Raw genomic sequence first — 12827 nt, forward strand, 5'->3', positions numbered from 1 at the left:
TACAAATGGAATGAAAATTTAGAAACAGCTGAATGTTATATTATAAGTTACTGTACAGTATAGCACTCAGCATGTGGAGTATAATGTATAGTAAGGGCATAAACCTGAAAAAACTGCAGCAGTTTGTAGATACAAAATGGAGCTGCAGATCCCCATAATGCAGTAGCATAGTACAACAGGCTAGAATAGAGAAGCAGGGCTGCTGTCAGAGGTCTGTAAAGTCACATGACAGCAATGGGGAAGGGGGGGGTTAGTTTAGCATGGACCAATCAGGAAGTGAGAATCACAGAGCTGTACAGGAGGACAGTGACAGAAACTTTTCCATCCTGCAGTGTAAATTGCTGAGTGTGAGTGTAGACACATTAAAGCAGCAGTGTGTATAGCTGAGTGTAAGTGGAGGCATATTATAGCAGCAGTGTGGATAGCTGAGTGTAAGTGGAGGCACATTATAGCAGCAGTGTGGATAGCTGAGTGTGAGTGCAGGCAGATTATAGCAGGAATGGAGAGGATGGGAAACAAGGGCTGACAGAGACTGCAGGGAGCATGAAGGAATGAGCAGGGCATATGTGGGCATATAGATGCAGCACTCTTTCTTCGGGTAAGTGGATCTGCTATGATTTGGAAAGTGAGGTAGACTTCCTGGGTCAAAGTACAGGGCTGTAGACCATGTTATGAAAACTATGGCCCTCCCCCACTCTCTCTCTTTTTAATCTGTGAGCTCTTCTTGCAAAACACTCTCAATCCAAGTTACTCTTGAACCAAGGTACCACTGTACTTCTTGTTCCTCATTAAAATCCTTAACGGAACATAAGCTTCAAGTAAAAATGCCTCTTTAACTCTTTGAGTAATACAATATAGTTGTATTATAGATAGATCTCATTCTTTGTTCAGACATTTGATGTGGTTGGTTGTTTAAGTATTAATGTTATATTTGTTTTGTAGTAAAATGTCTTTTCCAGCTTCTAACAATGTCTGTTTTGTATACTATTACGTCTTGACTATTTGCTTAAAATGTATATCCTTATTACAGTATATATACAAATCAAATATTTATTACAATTTTTTTTATTATTATGCTTGGTGCTTGAGTAGATGATTGAAGGGGCACATTATAACTAAATCGGTTGTATAGTGAATAGAAATCAATCACTAGTTATACAGTACATCAGAAATATGTAATGATGGTGTTACGTATGCCTTCTCCTTGATGAAAAACCAAAAAACTAATGCTGCGTTTACACAGATAGATTTATCTGACAGATCTTTGAAGCCACAGCCAGGAACAGACTATAAACAGAGAATGGGTCATAAAGAAAAGCCTGAGATTTCTCCTCTTTTCAAATCCATTCCTGGCTTTGGCTTCCAAAATCTGTCAGATAAATCTCTCTGTGTAAACACACCATAAGGGCCCATTCACCAGTACTGTATCACAGCAGATTTCACTCTGAGAGTTTCACATTAAAATCTGGCGTGATACTGATTACTTTTAAAGTCTTTTATGGCCCTCCATTCTCACAGCGTATTTTCTTTCTGCTTTGAGGAAGGAGTCTATAGCCTTGTAAAACCTAAGTAATTGTGCTGCTGGTATAGTAAAAAAAAAAAAAGATAAAGCAGCCATACTTACCTGTCTGTGTTCCCCTGATGCCTTCTGGTGCCGGCTCCAGTCCCCCGCTTGGTGATGGCCCACTTATCCCAGTGATTGGCTGAGTGGGCTATTACTGAGCAATTGACCAGAGCCGACGCCTGAGGGCATTGGGGGAGTGCAGGCAGGAAAACATGGCTACTTTATTGTTTTCTTTACTATACCAGCAGCACAATTACTTAGGTTTTACAAGGCTATGGACTCCATTATGCTGCAAGAATGGAGTGCCTTAGACTTTAATAACAATCAGCATCATATCGGATTTCACTGCGAAACTTTGGCTCCCCTAGGTAGCTGTCAAAGGAAAATACAGGAAAAGATAAGTAGGGGCAGAAGGTCACCTTGTCTTGCCAGTTTGGGTAGAGAGCACTCTCAATATGTTTGTTTGTGTAAACGTCCCCTTACACTTTATATTTTTGTTGGCCGTACCCACCGCTCACAGATTATATCATTGGAGACCCCTTATTTCTCACAGAGAGAAGCCACCGTCAGAGTAGTCTGACTCCATTCACTGTGTAGTGGCAGGGCCTGGTTACTGTGGCTTAGTTCCTGTTCTCAAATAAGGAAAATGATATAATTTTTTGCAGCGTTTCTACTGTATATAGAATGTAATGAATTTTGGAACACTTCTGTTCCTGGGCAAACCTATAGGATGGTGAGATGTCTTTGACACGGTAAGAGGGTTAAGTCTATTATAATAATTATACTTTTGGATTATGCAGAGGAGAAGCTGGATCTGAATAGCCCTGAGTGGGAAGACATTCACGTCATCACAGGGGCTATGAAAATGTTTTTGCGTGAACTTCCAGAACCTATCATCCCATTCAGCTTTTTTGATGAATTTATAGCAGCTGTTCGTAAGTAGATTTTATAGCATTTGGGCAAAACCTGTAAAATAAACCTATAATAATGCTTTATTTTTGCTTTATTTGATTTTTTTGCATTATTATAAACAAATACTGCATGTAAAAGAAAAAAAAAGACTCTATAGAATGCTACTACATTCTGGGTACACTGAGTAAACCGTACCTGAAAAATTATTATTTGAGTAGGTTGCTGCATATTGAAAAGATAACTTGACTATGTCTCTGCCTCTATGCCTAGGGATTGTACCAGTGTGCATGTTATGTCCAGGCTTTAGGACCAGATATAGTTGAGCTGGTCTGTTGGTGGGGACTGTATGAGTGTTCATCCATAGCAATCCATGGCACAATGTTGAGAGGGAATTAATGGGTTTTCCTATCTTTACTAATACCATATTGCTACAATTTGCCATCACTTTATAATTGGTGGGATTCTGACCTTTGGGACCCCCAGTGACCAAGGTCTAGCAATGATGATGCTAGTTAAGCGATGCATTTCGTTAGCTGTTACATTAGCCAAGTTCATGAGTTAAGTCCCCCATCAGTTACTAAAAAGTAAGGGAAAATCAATAAATATTTAATATTTGTTTCTCTGAACAGAAATTCCTGATGTTGATGAGAAAGTGCAAATCTTGCAAGAACTAGTAAGAAATCTCCCGGAACCAAATCATGACACCTTGAACTATATAATATGTCACCTGAACAGGTAAAAAGGGGTGGAACAACACAATATCTAAGACTCAGCAAAAATAGAAAATATATGTATCTCCCCATACATCACCTTGCATAAGGTAGGTAGAGCCCCATACACTGGCGCTAAACCTGTGGCTCTCCAGCTGTTGCAAAACTACAATTTCCATCATGCCTGGAGAGCTAAAGCTTTGGCTGTTTAGTCATGGTGGGAATTATTGATACCACTGCCCCAGAACTGTTTTACTGGATTTTACCGGGACAAAAAATAGTGTTGACTGCATACTTTTTGTCCAGTTATTTTAATGGATTCTGCCATGGGTTTTCCTGCATAGAGCCTCCGACACAGTTATGAAATGTATTTGTTTCTGCAGTAAGCCTGTAGATGGCACTAAAGTAATTCATACAACATCCTATTGTGTAGATAACATTTTTGCTATATTATAAGGCTTTCTCTACAATTTCCGCTTTTATGTAGATAACTATGAGAAACTGAACAGTCAATTGAGTAGGAAGCAAAAAATGTTAGTTAAAGGGAGAAGGATCAGACTTTTTCTGTGACTTATAAGACTTAAATATTTAAGTGCAGACAAAATGTAGAGGTTTTTCATAGAAGCTGTAAAATAGAAAAAAAAATTGGATTGGTTGCCATTAGAGATGAGCGAATTTACATTAGTAATGAAGTGAATCGCTTAGCTCCTATCTGCATTCTGCTCATCAGACTGCGAGCTTTGACGTCTACTCCGCTCCTTGCCAAGATAGATCCAGTTCTGGAAAACTTCTCCCAGTTTCCCAGGACTGGATCCATTTTTTCCCAGCATCCAGGGAGGAGTGTCACGGAAGACGTAGACTTCCCACAGGAACTGCCTGCTTAGTCGGCACTTGCCAAAGCAAGATTTTTTTTTTCAGGATATGCCATCAATATCATATCGTTGGGGTGCCAACATCAGCACCTTTACCGATCAGATGATTACATACACATACATAGAGAGCAGAAGCAGACAGCGCTGTACATTATGTAGTAGCCATGCTGGTTACTGTAGTTAATTTCTCAATCATTTCAGTGAGTTCTGAGCTGCAGTTACCCAGCACTACCACTACACAATGAAGCAGTCTGCATCCAGCCCCATTCACAGTGTATAGCCGTGGCTTAAAGACAAGGAGTGGGGTGTCAGCATTTTTGCAGCAGGTGAACAATTTGATGCTTGAGAGACAAGTTGTCTTTCAGCGCTAAATGCTTCCTAATGGAACCCTAGTTATGTGGGTGTATTGAGCCCAAATAAATGGGCCAAAAATTGACATAGACATTATTACACTCAGATGCTAACATTAAAGGAAATTCATCACCAAGATTCTTTTATTTTAATTTCTATTTTCTGACTGTGAATTGTTTTATTTCACTTCTTGTACGTTGTGATGGGGGCTGCCATCTTGCCAGAGCTGTTTTTCACAGCATCTAGTGACATGCTTTACAGCAAGGCTCGTGGACATAGACGACAATGAACAGTCTGTTCCCTTGGGATGAATGTGAAGCATAACTGAGCGTACCCTGTGAGCTGTGAGAAGTCATTCCACAGGGAGTTGCTATTGTCTCTATCTACTGGTGTCATATAAAGCTGTAATTAGAGGTGCGCGGACCGTCGGACTTTGGTCCGACAGCATCTGCGCTTGATCGTGATGCCTGTGATCCCAGGTGCATAGCTGCGATCCCGGGAATATGCAGCCAGGATATTCCAGGGAATTCCAGATCGATTCCCTGGTATATCCTGGCCGCATATTCCCGGGATCGCAACTATGCACCCAGGATCACAGGCATCACGATTGAGCGAATTGCTTTTGGACCAAAAGTCCGAAAGATTCGCTCATCTCTAGCTGTAATGGTGTACAGATGACTTTACAGCAGCGGCAGTTCGGTGGGCGGAAATGCCTTGTTGATGCCAGAGGTCAGAGAAGAATGGGCAGACTGGTTCGAGCTGATAGAAAGGCAACAGTGACTCAAATAGCTAACCGTTACAAACAAGGTAGGCAGAAGAGCATCTCTGAATGCACAGTACGTCGAACTTTGAGGCAGATGGGCTACAGCAGCAGAAGACCACACCGGGTGCCACTCCTTTCAGCTAAGAACAGGAAACTGAGGCTACAATTTGCACAAGCTCATCGAAATTGGACAGTAGAAGATTGGAAAAACGTTGCCTGGTCTGATGAGTCTCGATTTCTGCTTGAACATTACAATGAGTTCACTGTACTCAAATGGCCTCCACAGTCACCAGATCTCAATCCAATAGAGCATCTTTGGGATATGGTGGAACGGGAGATTCGCATCATGGATGTGCAGCCGACAAATCTGCGGCAACTGTGTGATGCCATCATGTCAATATGGACCAAAATCTCTGAGGAATGCTTCCAGCACCTTGTTGAATCTATGCCACGAAGAATTGAGGCAGTTCTGAAGGCAAAAGGGGGTCCAACCCGTTGCTAGCATGGTGTACCTAATAAAGTGGCCGGCAGGGGCTGGCTGGCAGATTTTAGCCTGGGGGGCAAGCACACGGCACTGGCCCTTGATTGGCAGGCTAGCGGCCCATCCTTCAAGGACCACTCTGGCCCTTACCTGGTATTACCCTCCCCAAATAAGTGCGGGAAAGGAAGATACCACATGCGCCACAGAATTATAGTATTGTGGCCAGTGTTCCCAGCCACGAAAAGCCCTTGTAATTGTCTCACCTCCGGATGGAATGTCTCAAGCCCCTGAGTACTTCTTTAAACCTAGTGGTCTCTCACATGCTATATAGTATATAATGAGAGCTATCCCAGGATATATATCTATTGGATTAAAGGGAACCTAGCTCAGGTGCACAGCATAGTACCTTAGGGTGCCTTTACACAGAGAGATTTATCTGACAGATGTTTGAAGCCAAAGCCAGGAACAGACTATAAGCAGAGAACAGGTAATAAAGGAAAAACTGAGATTTCTCCTCTTTTCAACTCCATTCCTGGCTTTGGCTTCAAAAATCTGTCAGCTAAATCTGTCTGTGTGAATGCACCAGGGTCAGTGCTGTAATCCTTTACATTGCCCTTCTGGTTCTCTTATCATGTTACAACCATCAGCCCTGAATCTCTGCAGCACCAGCTGTTATCAGAGGAGGTACTACAACTCCCAGCATATCCTGAGGGCTGCAGACTGTCAGTAAATGCTGGAAGTTGTAGTGTTTGCAGCTGTTGTACTTGGAGGATTCTTGGTGTATTGTATACTGGAGGCTTTGTGGGAGATCAGAATACATAGTTCTGTGGGGGCTCAGTGTGTGGATGTGACCCCAGAACAGAACTGATACCGTTATATACCATTACTGACCAAATCCAATACACCAGTATATAAGAAACATATATTATCACTGTGACCACAACCATTACCACCCTATACTAACTAATACCACCAAACCATAACTGAGATCCAGTATACCCAGACCAATAATACCAGTATAAAAGAAACAAATATCACAACCCCTTCACCACCGCCGCCATTACTAACTAACATCCACCGTACAAATACCAGGATCATCCACATAGAACATGGGTCACAAACTCGCGGCCCTCCAGCTGTTGCAAAACTACAATTCCCATCATGCCTGGGACAGCCAAAGCTTTGCTTTGGCTGTCCCAGGCATGATGAGAATTGTAGTTTTGCAACAGCTGGAGGGCCGCGAGTTTGAGACCCCTGCCATAGAAGGTTCTCATTATTAAAATGTGTCTGCTGGTCAAGATATCATGTGTAATCGAAGATACAGAATGAGCTGCTAGATAGGAGAGCCACTTCCTACTATCTATCTATCTATCTCCTATCTATCTATCTATCTATCTATCTATCTATCTATCTCCTATCTATCTATCTATCTATCTCCTATCTATCTATCTATCTATCTATCTATCTATCTATCTATCTATCTATCTATCTCCTATCTATCTATCTATCTATCTATCTATCTATCTATCTATCTCCTATCTATCCCCTATCTATCTATCTATCTCCTATCTATCTCAGGTATAAGAACACAGACAATAGAGCACACTTGTCAAATTCCGTCCCTCCAGTTGTTACAACACTACAAATCCCATCATGACTGGACAGATAAAGCATGACGGGAATTGTAGTTTTGCAAAACCTGGAGGGACGGAGTTTGACACCCCTGATAAGTTATAAGACCTTATAAATGATTATAGTGCAGTTACATTCAGTGACTCACAGTAGGCGTCTTCTCTGCATGAAGAGACGTCCACTTTTCTTTTTCTTCTCCATCTGGCTCCGGCCATCATGAAGGCTTCTCTGGCCAGGACTCCTCTCCGGGATCTGCCAGACAGACATTTTAGGCTTCTTGCTCCAGCAACATCCTCATTTGTACATCCCTCCATATAGAATGCCCCCCCCCCGCTGCACATCTCTCCATATAGAAAAGCCCCCCTGCTGTACATCCCCCATATAGAATAGCCCCCCTGCTGTACATCCCTCCATATAGAATAGCCCCCCCCCCAGTGCACATCTCTCCATATAGAAAAGCTCCTCTGTGCATCCCCCATATAGAATAGCCCCCCCCCTGTGCATTCTCCCTCATAGAATAGCCCCCTGTGCATCCCCCTTATAGAATAGCCCCCCGGTTCATTCTCCCTTATAAAATAGCCCCCCTGTGCATTCTCCCTTATAGAAAAGCCCCCCTGTGCATCCCCCTTATAGAATAGCCCCCCTGTGCATCACCCTTATAGAATAGCCCCCGTGCATCCCCCCTTATAGAAAAGCCCCCCTGTGCACCCCCCCTTATAGAATAGCCCCCCTGTGCATCCTCCCTCATAGAATAGCCCCCCTGTGCATCCCCCCTCATAGAACAGCCCCCCTAAGCATCCCCCCTCATAGAATAGCCCCCCTGTCCATCCCCCCAATAGAATAGCCCCCCTGTGCATCCCCCTAATAGAATAGCCCCCCTGTGCATCCCCCCTAATAGAATAGCCCCCCTGTGCATCCCCCCTAATAGAATAGCCCCCCTGTGCATCCCCCCATATAGAATAGCCCCCCTGTGCATCCCCCTAATAGAATAGCCCCCCTGTGCATCCCCCCTCATAGAACAGCCCCCCTGTGCATCCCCCCTAATAGAATAGCCCCCCTGTGCATCCCCTCTAATAGAATAGCCCCCCTGTGCATTCCCCCCTAATAGAATAGCCCCCCTGTGCATCCCCCCTAATAGAATAGCCCCCCTGTGCATCCCACCTAATAGAATAGCCCCCCTGTGCATCCCCCCATATAGAATAGCCCCCCTGTGCATCCCCCCTAATAGAATAGCCCCCCTGTGCATCCCCCCTAATAGAATAGCCCCCTGTGCATCCCCCCCTCATAGAATAGCCCCCCTGTGCATCCCCCCTAATAGAATAGCCCCCCTGTGCATCCCCCCATATAGAATAGCCCCCCTGTGCATCCCCCCTAATAGAATAGCCCCCCTGTGCATCCCCCCTCATAGAATAGCCCCCCTGTGCATCCCCCCTAATAGAATAGCCCCCCTGTGCATCCCCCCTAATAGAATAGCCCCCCTGTGCATCCCCCCTAATAGAATAGCCCCCCTGTGCATCCCCCCTAATAGAATAGCCCCCCTGTGCATCCCCCCTAATAGAATAGCCCCCCTGTGCATCCCCCCTAATAGAATAGCACCCCTGTGCATTCCCCCCTCATAGAATAGCCCCCCTGTGCATCCACCCTCATAGAATAGCCCCCCTAAGCATCCCCCCTTATAGAATAGCCCCCCTGTGCATCCTCCCTGAAGGGGTTAAAAAAAATAAGAAAAACAACTCACCTCTCCTCGGCCCGGATCTTCAGTCTGCAGCAGCTTCTCCCTGCTGCTGCAGCGCGGCAGCTCCTCTCTCTGCTCTCAGGTCCTCAGCGGCGCGTCAGGGAAGTGACGTCACCGCTGGGGACCTGATGTAGGTGCCTGCAGACGTGCCTGCGCGCGGCACGTCTGCGGCTACTGAAGGGGAACAGGCAGAATGAAAGAGACTGAGGGAATAGCGCGGCGGCCGGCCGCGCTATTCTCTCAGTCTCAATTATAGCAGAGGGTCGGCCACGGGTCGCGGCACACTTATTGGTGGGGAAGACCAGCCCGGGGGGCACATGCCCCCTTGCCCCCCGGCCCAGCCCGCCCCTGGTGGCCGGTGAGTGTATATATACACTACCGTTCAAAAGTTTGGGGTCACCCAAACAATTTTGTGTTTTCCATGAAAAGTCACACTTATTCACCACCATACGTTGTGAAACGAAAAGAAAATAGAGTCAAGACATTGACAAGGTAAGAAATAATGATTTGTTTTTGAAATAACATTGTTTTTACATCAAACTTTGCTTTCGTCAAAGAATCCTCCTTTTGCAGCAAATACAGCATTGCACACCTTTGGCATTCTAGGTATTAATCTGTTGAGGTAAGCTGGAGAGTTGCACCCCACGCTTCTAGAAGCAGCTCCCACAAGTTGGATTGGTTGGATGGGCACTTCTGGCGTACCATACGGTCAAGCTGCTCCCACAACAGCTCAATGGGGTTCAGATCTGGTGACTGCACTGGCCACTCCATTACCGATAGAATACCAGCTGCCTGCTTCTGCTGTAAATAGTTCTTGCACAATTTGGAGGTGTGTTCAGGGTCATGTTCCTGTTGTAGGATAAAATTGGCTCCAATCAAGCTCTGTCCACTGGGTATGGCATGCAAAATTGAGTGATAGCCTTCCTTATTCAGAATCCCTTTTACCCTGTACAAATCTCCCACCTTACCAGCACCAAAGCAACCCCAGACCATCACATTACCTCCACCATGCTTAACAGATGGCGTCAGGCATTCTTCCAGCATCTTTTCATTTGTTCTGCGTCTCACAAACGTTCTTCTTTGTGATCCAAACACCTCAAACTTGGATTCATCCGTCCACAACACTTTTTTCCAGTCTTCCTCTGTCCAATGTCTGTGTTCTTTTGCCCATCTTAATCTTTTTCTTTTATTGGCCAGTCTCAGATATGGCTTTTTCTTTGCCACTCTGCCCTGAAGCCCAAAATCCCGCAGCCACCTCTTCACTGTAGATGTTGACACTGGTGTTTTGCGGGTACTATTTAATAAAGATGCCAGTTGGGGACCTGTGAGGGGTCTATTTCTCAAACTAGAGACTCTAATGTGCTTATCTTCTTGCTTAGTTGTGCAACGCGGCCTCCCACTTCTTTTTCTACTCTGGTTAGAACCTGTTTGTGCTGTCCTCTGAAGGGAGTAGTACACACCGTTGTAGGAAATCTTCAATTTCTAAGCAATTTCTCGCATGGAATAGCCTTAATTTCTAAGAACAAGAATAGACTGTCGAGTTTCAGTTGAAAGTTCTCTTTTTCTGGCCATTTTGAGCGTTTAATTGACCCCACAAATGTGATGCTCCAGAAACACAATCTGCTCAAAGGAAGGTCAGTTTTGTAGATTCTGTAACGAGCTAGACTGTTTTCAGATGTGTGAACATGATTGCACAAGGGTTTTCTAATCATCAATTAGCCTTTTGAGCCAGTGAGCAAACACATTGTACCATTAGAACACTGGAGTGGTAGTTGCTGGAAATGGGCCTCTATACACCTATGTAGATATTGCACCAAAAACAAGACATTTGCAGCTAGAATAGTCATTTACCACATTAGCAATGTATAGAGTGTATTTATTTAAAGTTAGGACTAGTTTAAAGTTATCTTCATTGAAAAGTACAGTGCTTTTCCTTCAAAAATAAGGACATCTCAATGTGACCCCAAACTTTTGAACGGTAGTGTATATGTTTCTGGCTCTGTATGAAGATTGTTAGAAATGGCTCCAGCCTCCAGCACTATGCTGCTGCATCACATTTTGGCACTGCTGATTTTAGAAGGAGAAAGTTGAGTAACCAGCTAATCCAGCCCTGTTGTCTCTAGTCCAGCGAGTGAGCAAGAAAGCAGGAAACTGGGAATTGCTAAGTCTCTGAGGTGTGTGTCACTCGCTGTGTAATCTATCTTCACTGTGTTTCATAACATTTCTTACTCCTTTAATTCTCATGGAGTGTTTCTGTAGAGTTTTCAAGGTAGTGTTCACATAGAAAGAGCCATTCTTAATATTGGATACATGTGCTGAATTTGTTTTTACTTGTTTTGGGGGGTACTCTGGAGACTGAAAAAAAAAATAGTTTTTTTGCTAATACAAAGCTTTAGTAAAGTTATATTACTTTGTAATATAACTTTATTAAAATAAATGTATAGGTTTTTATTTACATATGTGTAGAATGGTAGCAGTAAGGAGCTGCCGAGTAGGGTCACAAGGCTGCCGAGTAGGGTCACGTTCCCTGTATACTATTATTTGGTGCACGGGGGGAGGCTGCCTGACATGATAGTATTAAGAATAATATGCCATAATACTGTATGAAGTCAATAGCTGGCCAGATACTATGTAAAGCCACTTTTACATGCCATTTAGATTAGTATTTGCTATTATTGGCTGAATTCACATTTAGCTTTTTGACAAAAAAAAAAGCCAATAGAAATGCAGTAGAAAAAAATTACAGATCTACTGTGCTTGTTACTGATTTTTCTTCCATGTTGGTGACCCAAATTCTTCAATAGAAACCTTTGAATTACATGACTTGTAATGGGGAAAAAATGCAATGGATACAGTGGCAAATAACCCCCCCCCCCCCCACACTAAATAAAAGAAAAAAAAATAATGTCAGAAAAAATGCCAAAAAACTGTAAAAACTTCTGGCAGTATTAAGACAGTTTTAGGGTAGCTTCACACGTACCGTATCGCTGCGTTTTTAACGGTGCGTCTTTAACGCTGCGTTTTTGCTTCGTTTTTTACATGCGCGTTTTGATTTTCACATGATTTTCATGTGAAAATCAAAACTCACATGTAAAAATCGCACCAAAAATGCACCGTTAAAAGCGCAGCGATACGGTACGTGTGAAGCTACCCTTAACCCCTTAAGGACAGAGACTGAAATGGCCTTAATGACAGAGACAAATTTTATGAATATGACCAGTGTCACTTTATTCATTAATAACTTCGGGATGCTTTTACCTATCCGGCTGATTCTGAGATTGTTTTCTCGTGACATATTGTACTTTACATTTCTGGTAAATTGGAGTCGATACTCATAACAAATCTTTATGAAAAAAACCCAAATAATGTGAAAAAATGTGAAAAAATGCATTTTTCCAACTTTGAAACTTTTTTGCGTATACAGAAAGTGGTTATACCACATAAATTATATATTTAATAGCATTAGCAACATGTCTACTTTATGTTGGCGGCATTTATTAAACTATCTTTCATTTTTTTTAGACAATAGGAAGCTTAAAACATTAGCAGCAAATTTCCAAATTTTCAGTAAAATTTCAAAATCAGATATTTTTAGGGACCTGTTCAGGTTTAAAGTGTATTTGAGGGGCCTGTATGTTAGAAAGCCCCACAAAGCACCCCATTTCAGAAACTGCACCCCCCAAACTCTGCAAAAGCATATCCAGAAAGTGTTTTAACCCTTTAGGGGAGTCACAGAAATAAAAGCTAAGTGTGTAAGGAATTTGAAAATTTTAATTTTCTGTGCAGAGATTTTATTGTAATCCAATA

General features: G+C 43.1%; 1 protein-coding gene across 3 annotated transcripts in view; it reads left to right on the forward strand.

Annotated features, from left to right (window-relative positions):
- Positions 1-12827, forward strand: part of ARHGAP9 (Rho GTPase activating protein 9) — an 89116-nt gene that overhangs the window by 61709 nt on the left and 14580 nt on the right. For all 3 annotated transcript variants that reach the window (XM_069970372.1, XM_069970373.1, XM_069970375.1), the window contains 2 exons: positions 2365-2499; positions 3106-3211. In XM_069970372.1, the coding sequence (XP_069826473.1) occupies positions 2365-2499; positions 3106-3211 (241 nt within the window). The remainder of the gene's footprint in view (positions 1-2364; positions 2500-3105; positions 3212-12827) is intronic.

The sequence above is a fragment of the Dendropsophus ebraccatus genome, chromosome 5, assembly GCF_027789765.1.
Source record: "Dendropsophus ebraccatus isolate aDenEbr1 chromosome 5, aDenEbr1.pat, whole genome shotgun sequence".
Lineage (NCBI taxonomy): Eukaryota > Metazoa > Chordata > Amphibia > Anura > Hylidae > Dendropsophus > Dendropsophus ebraccatus.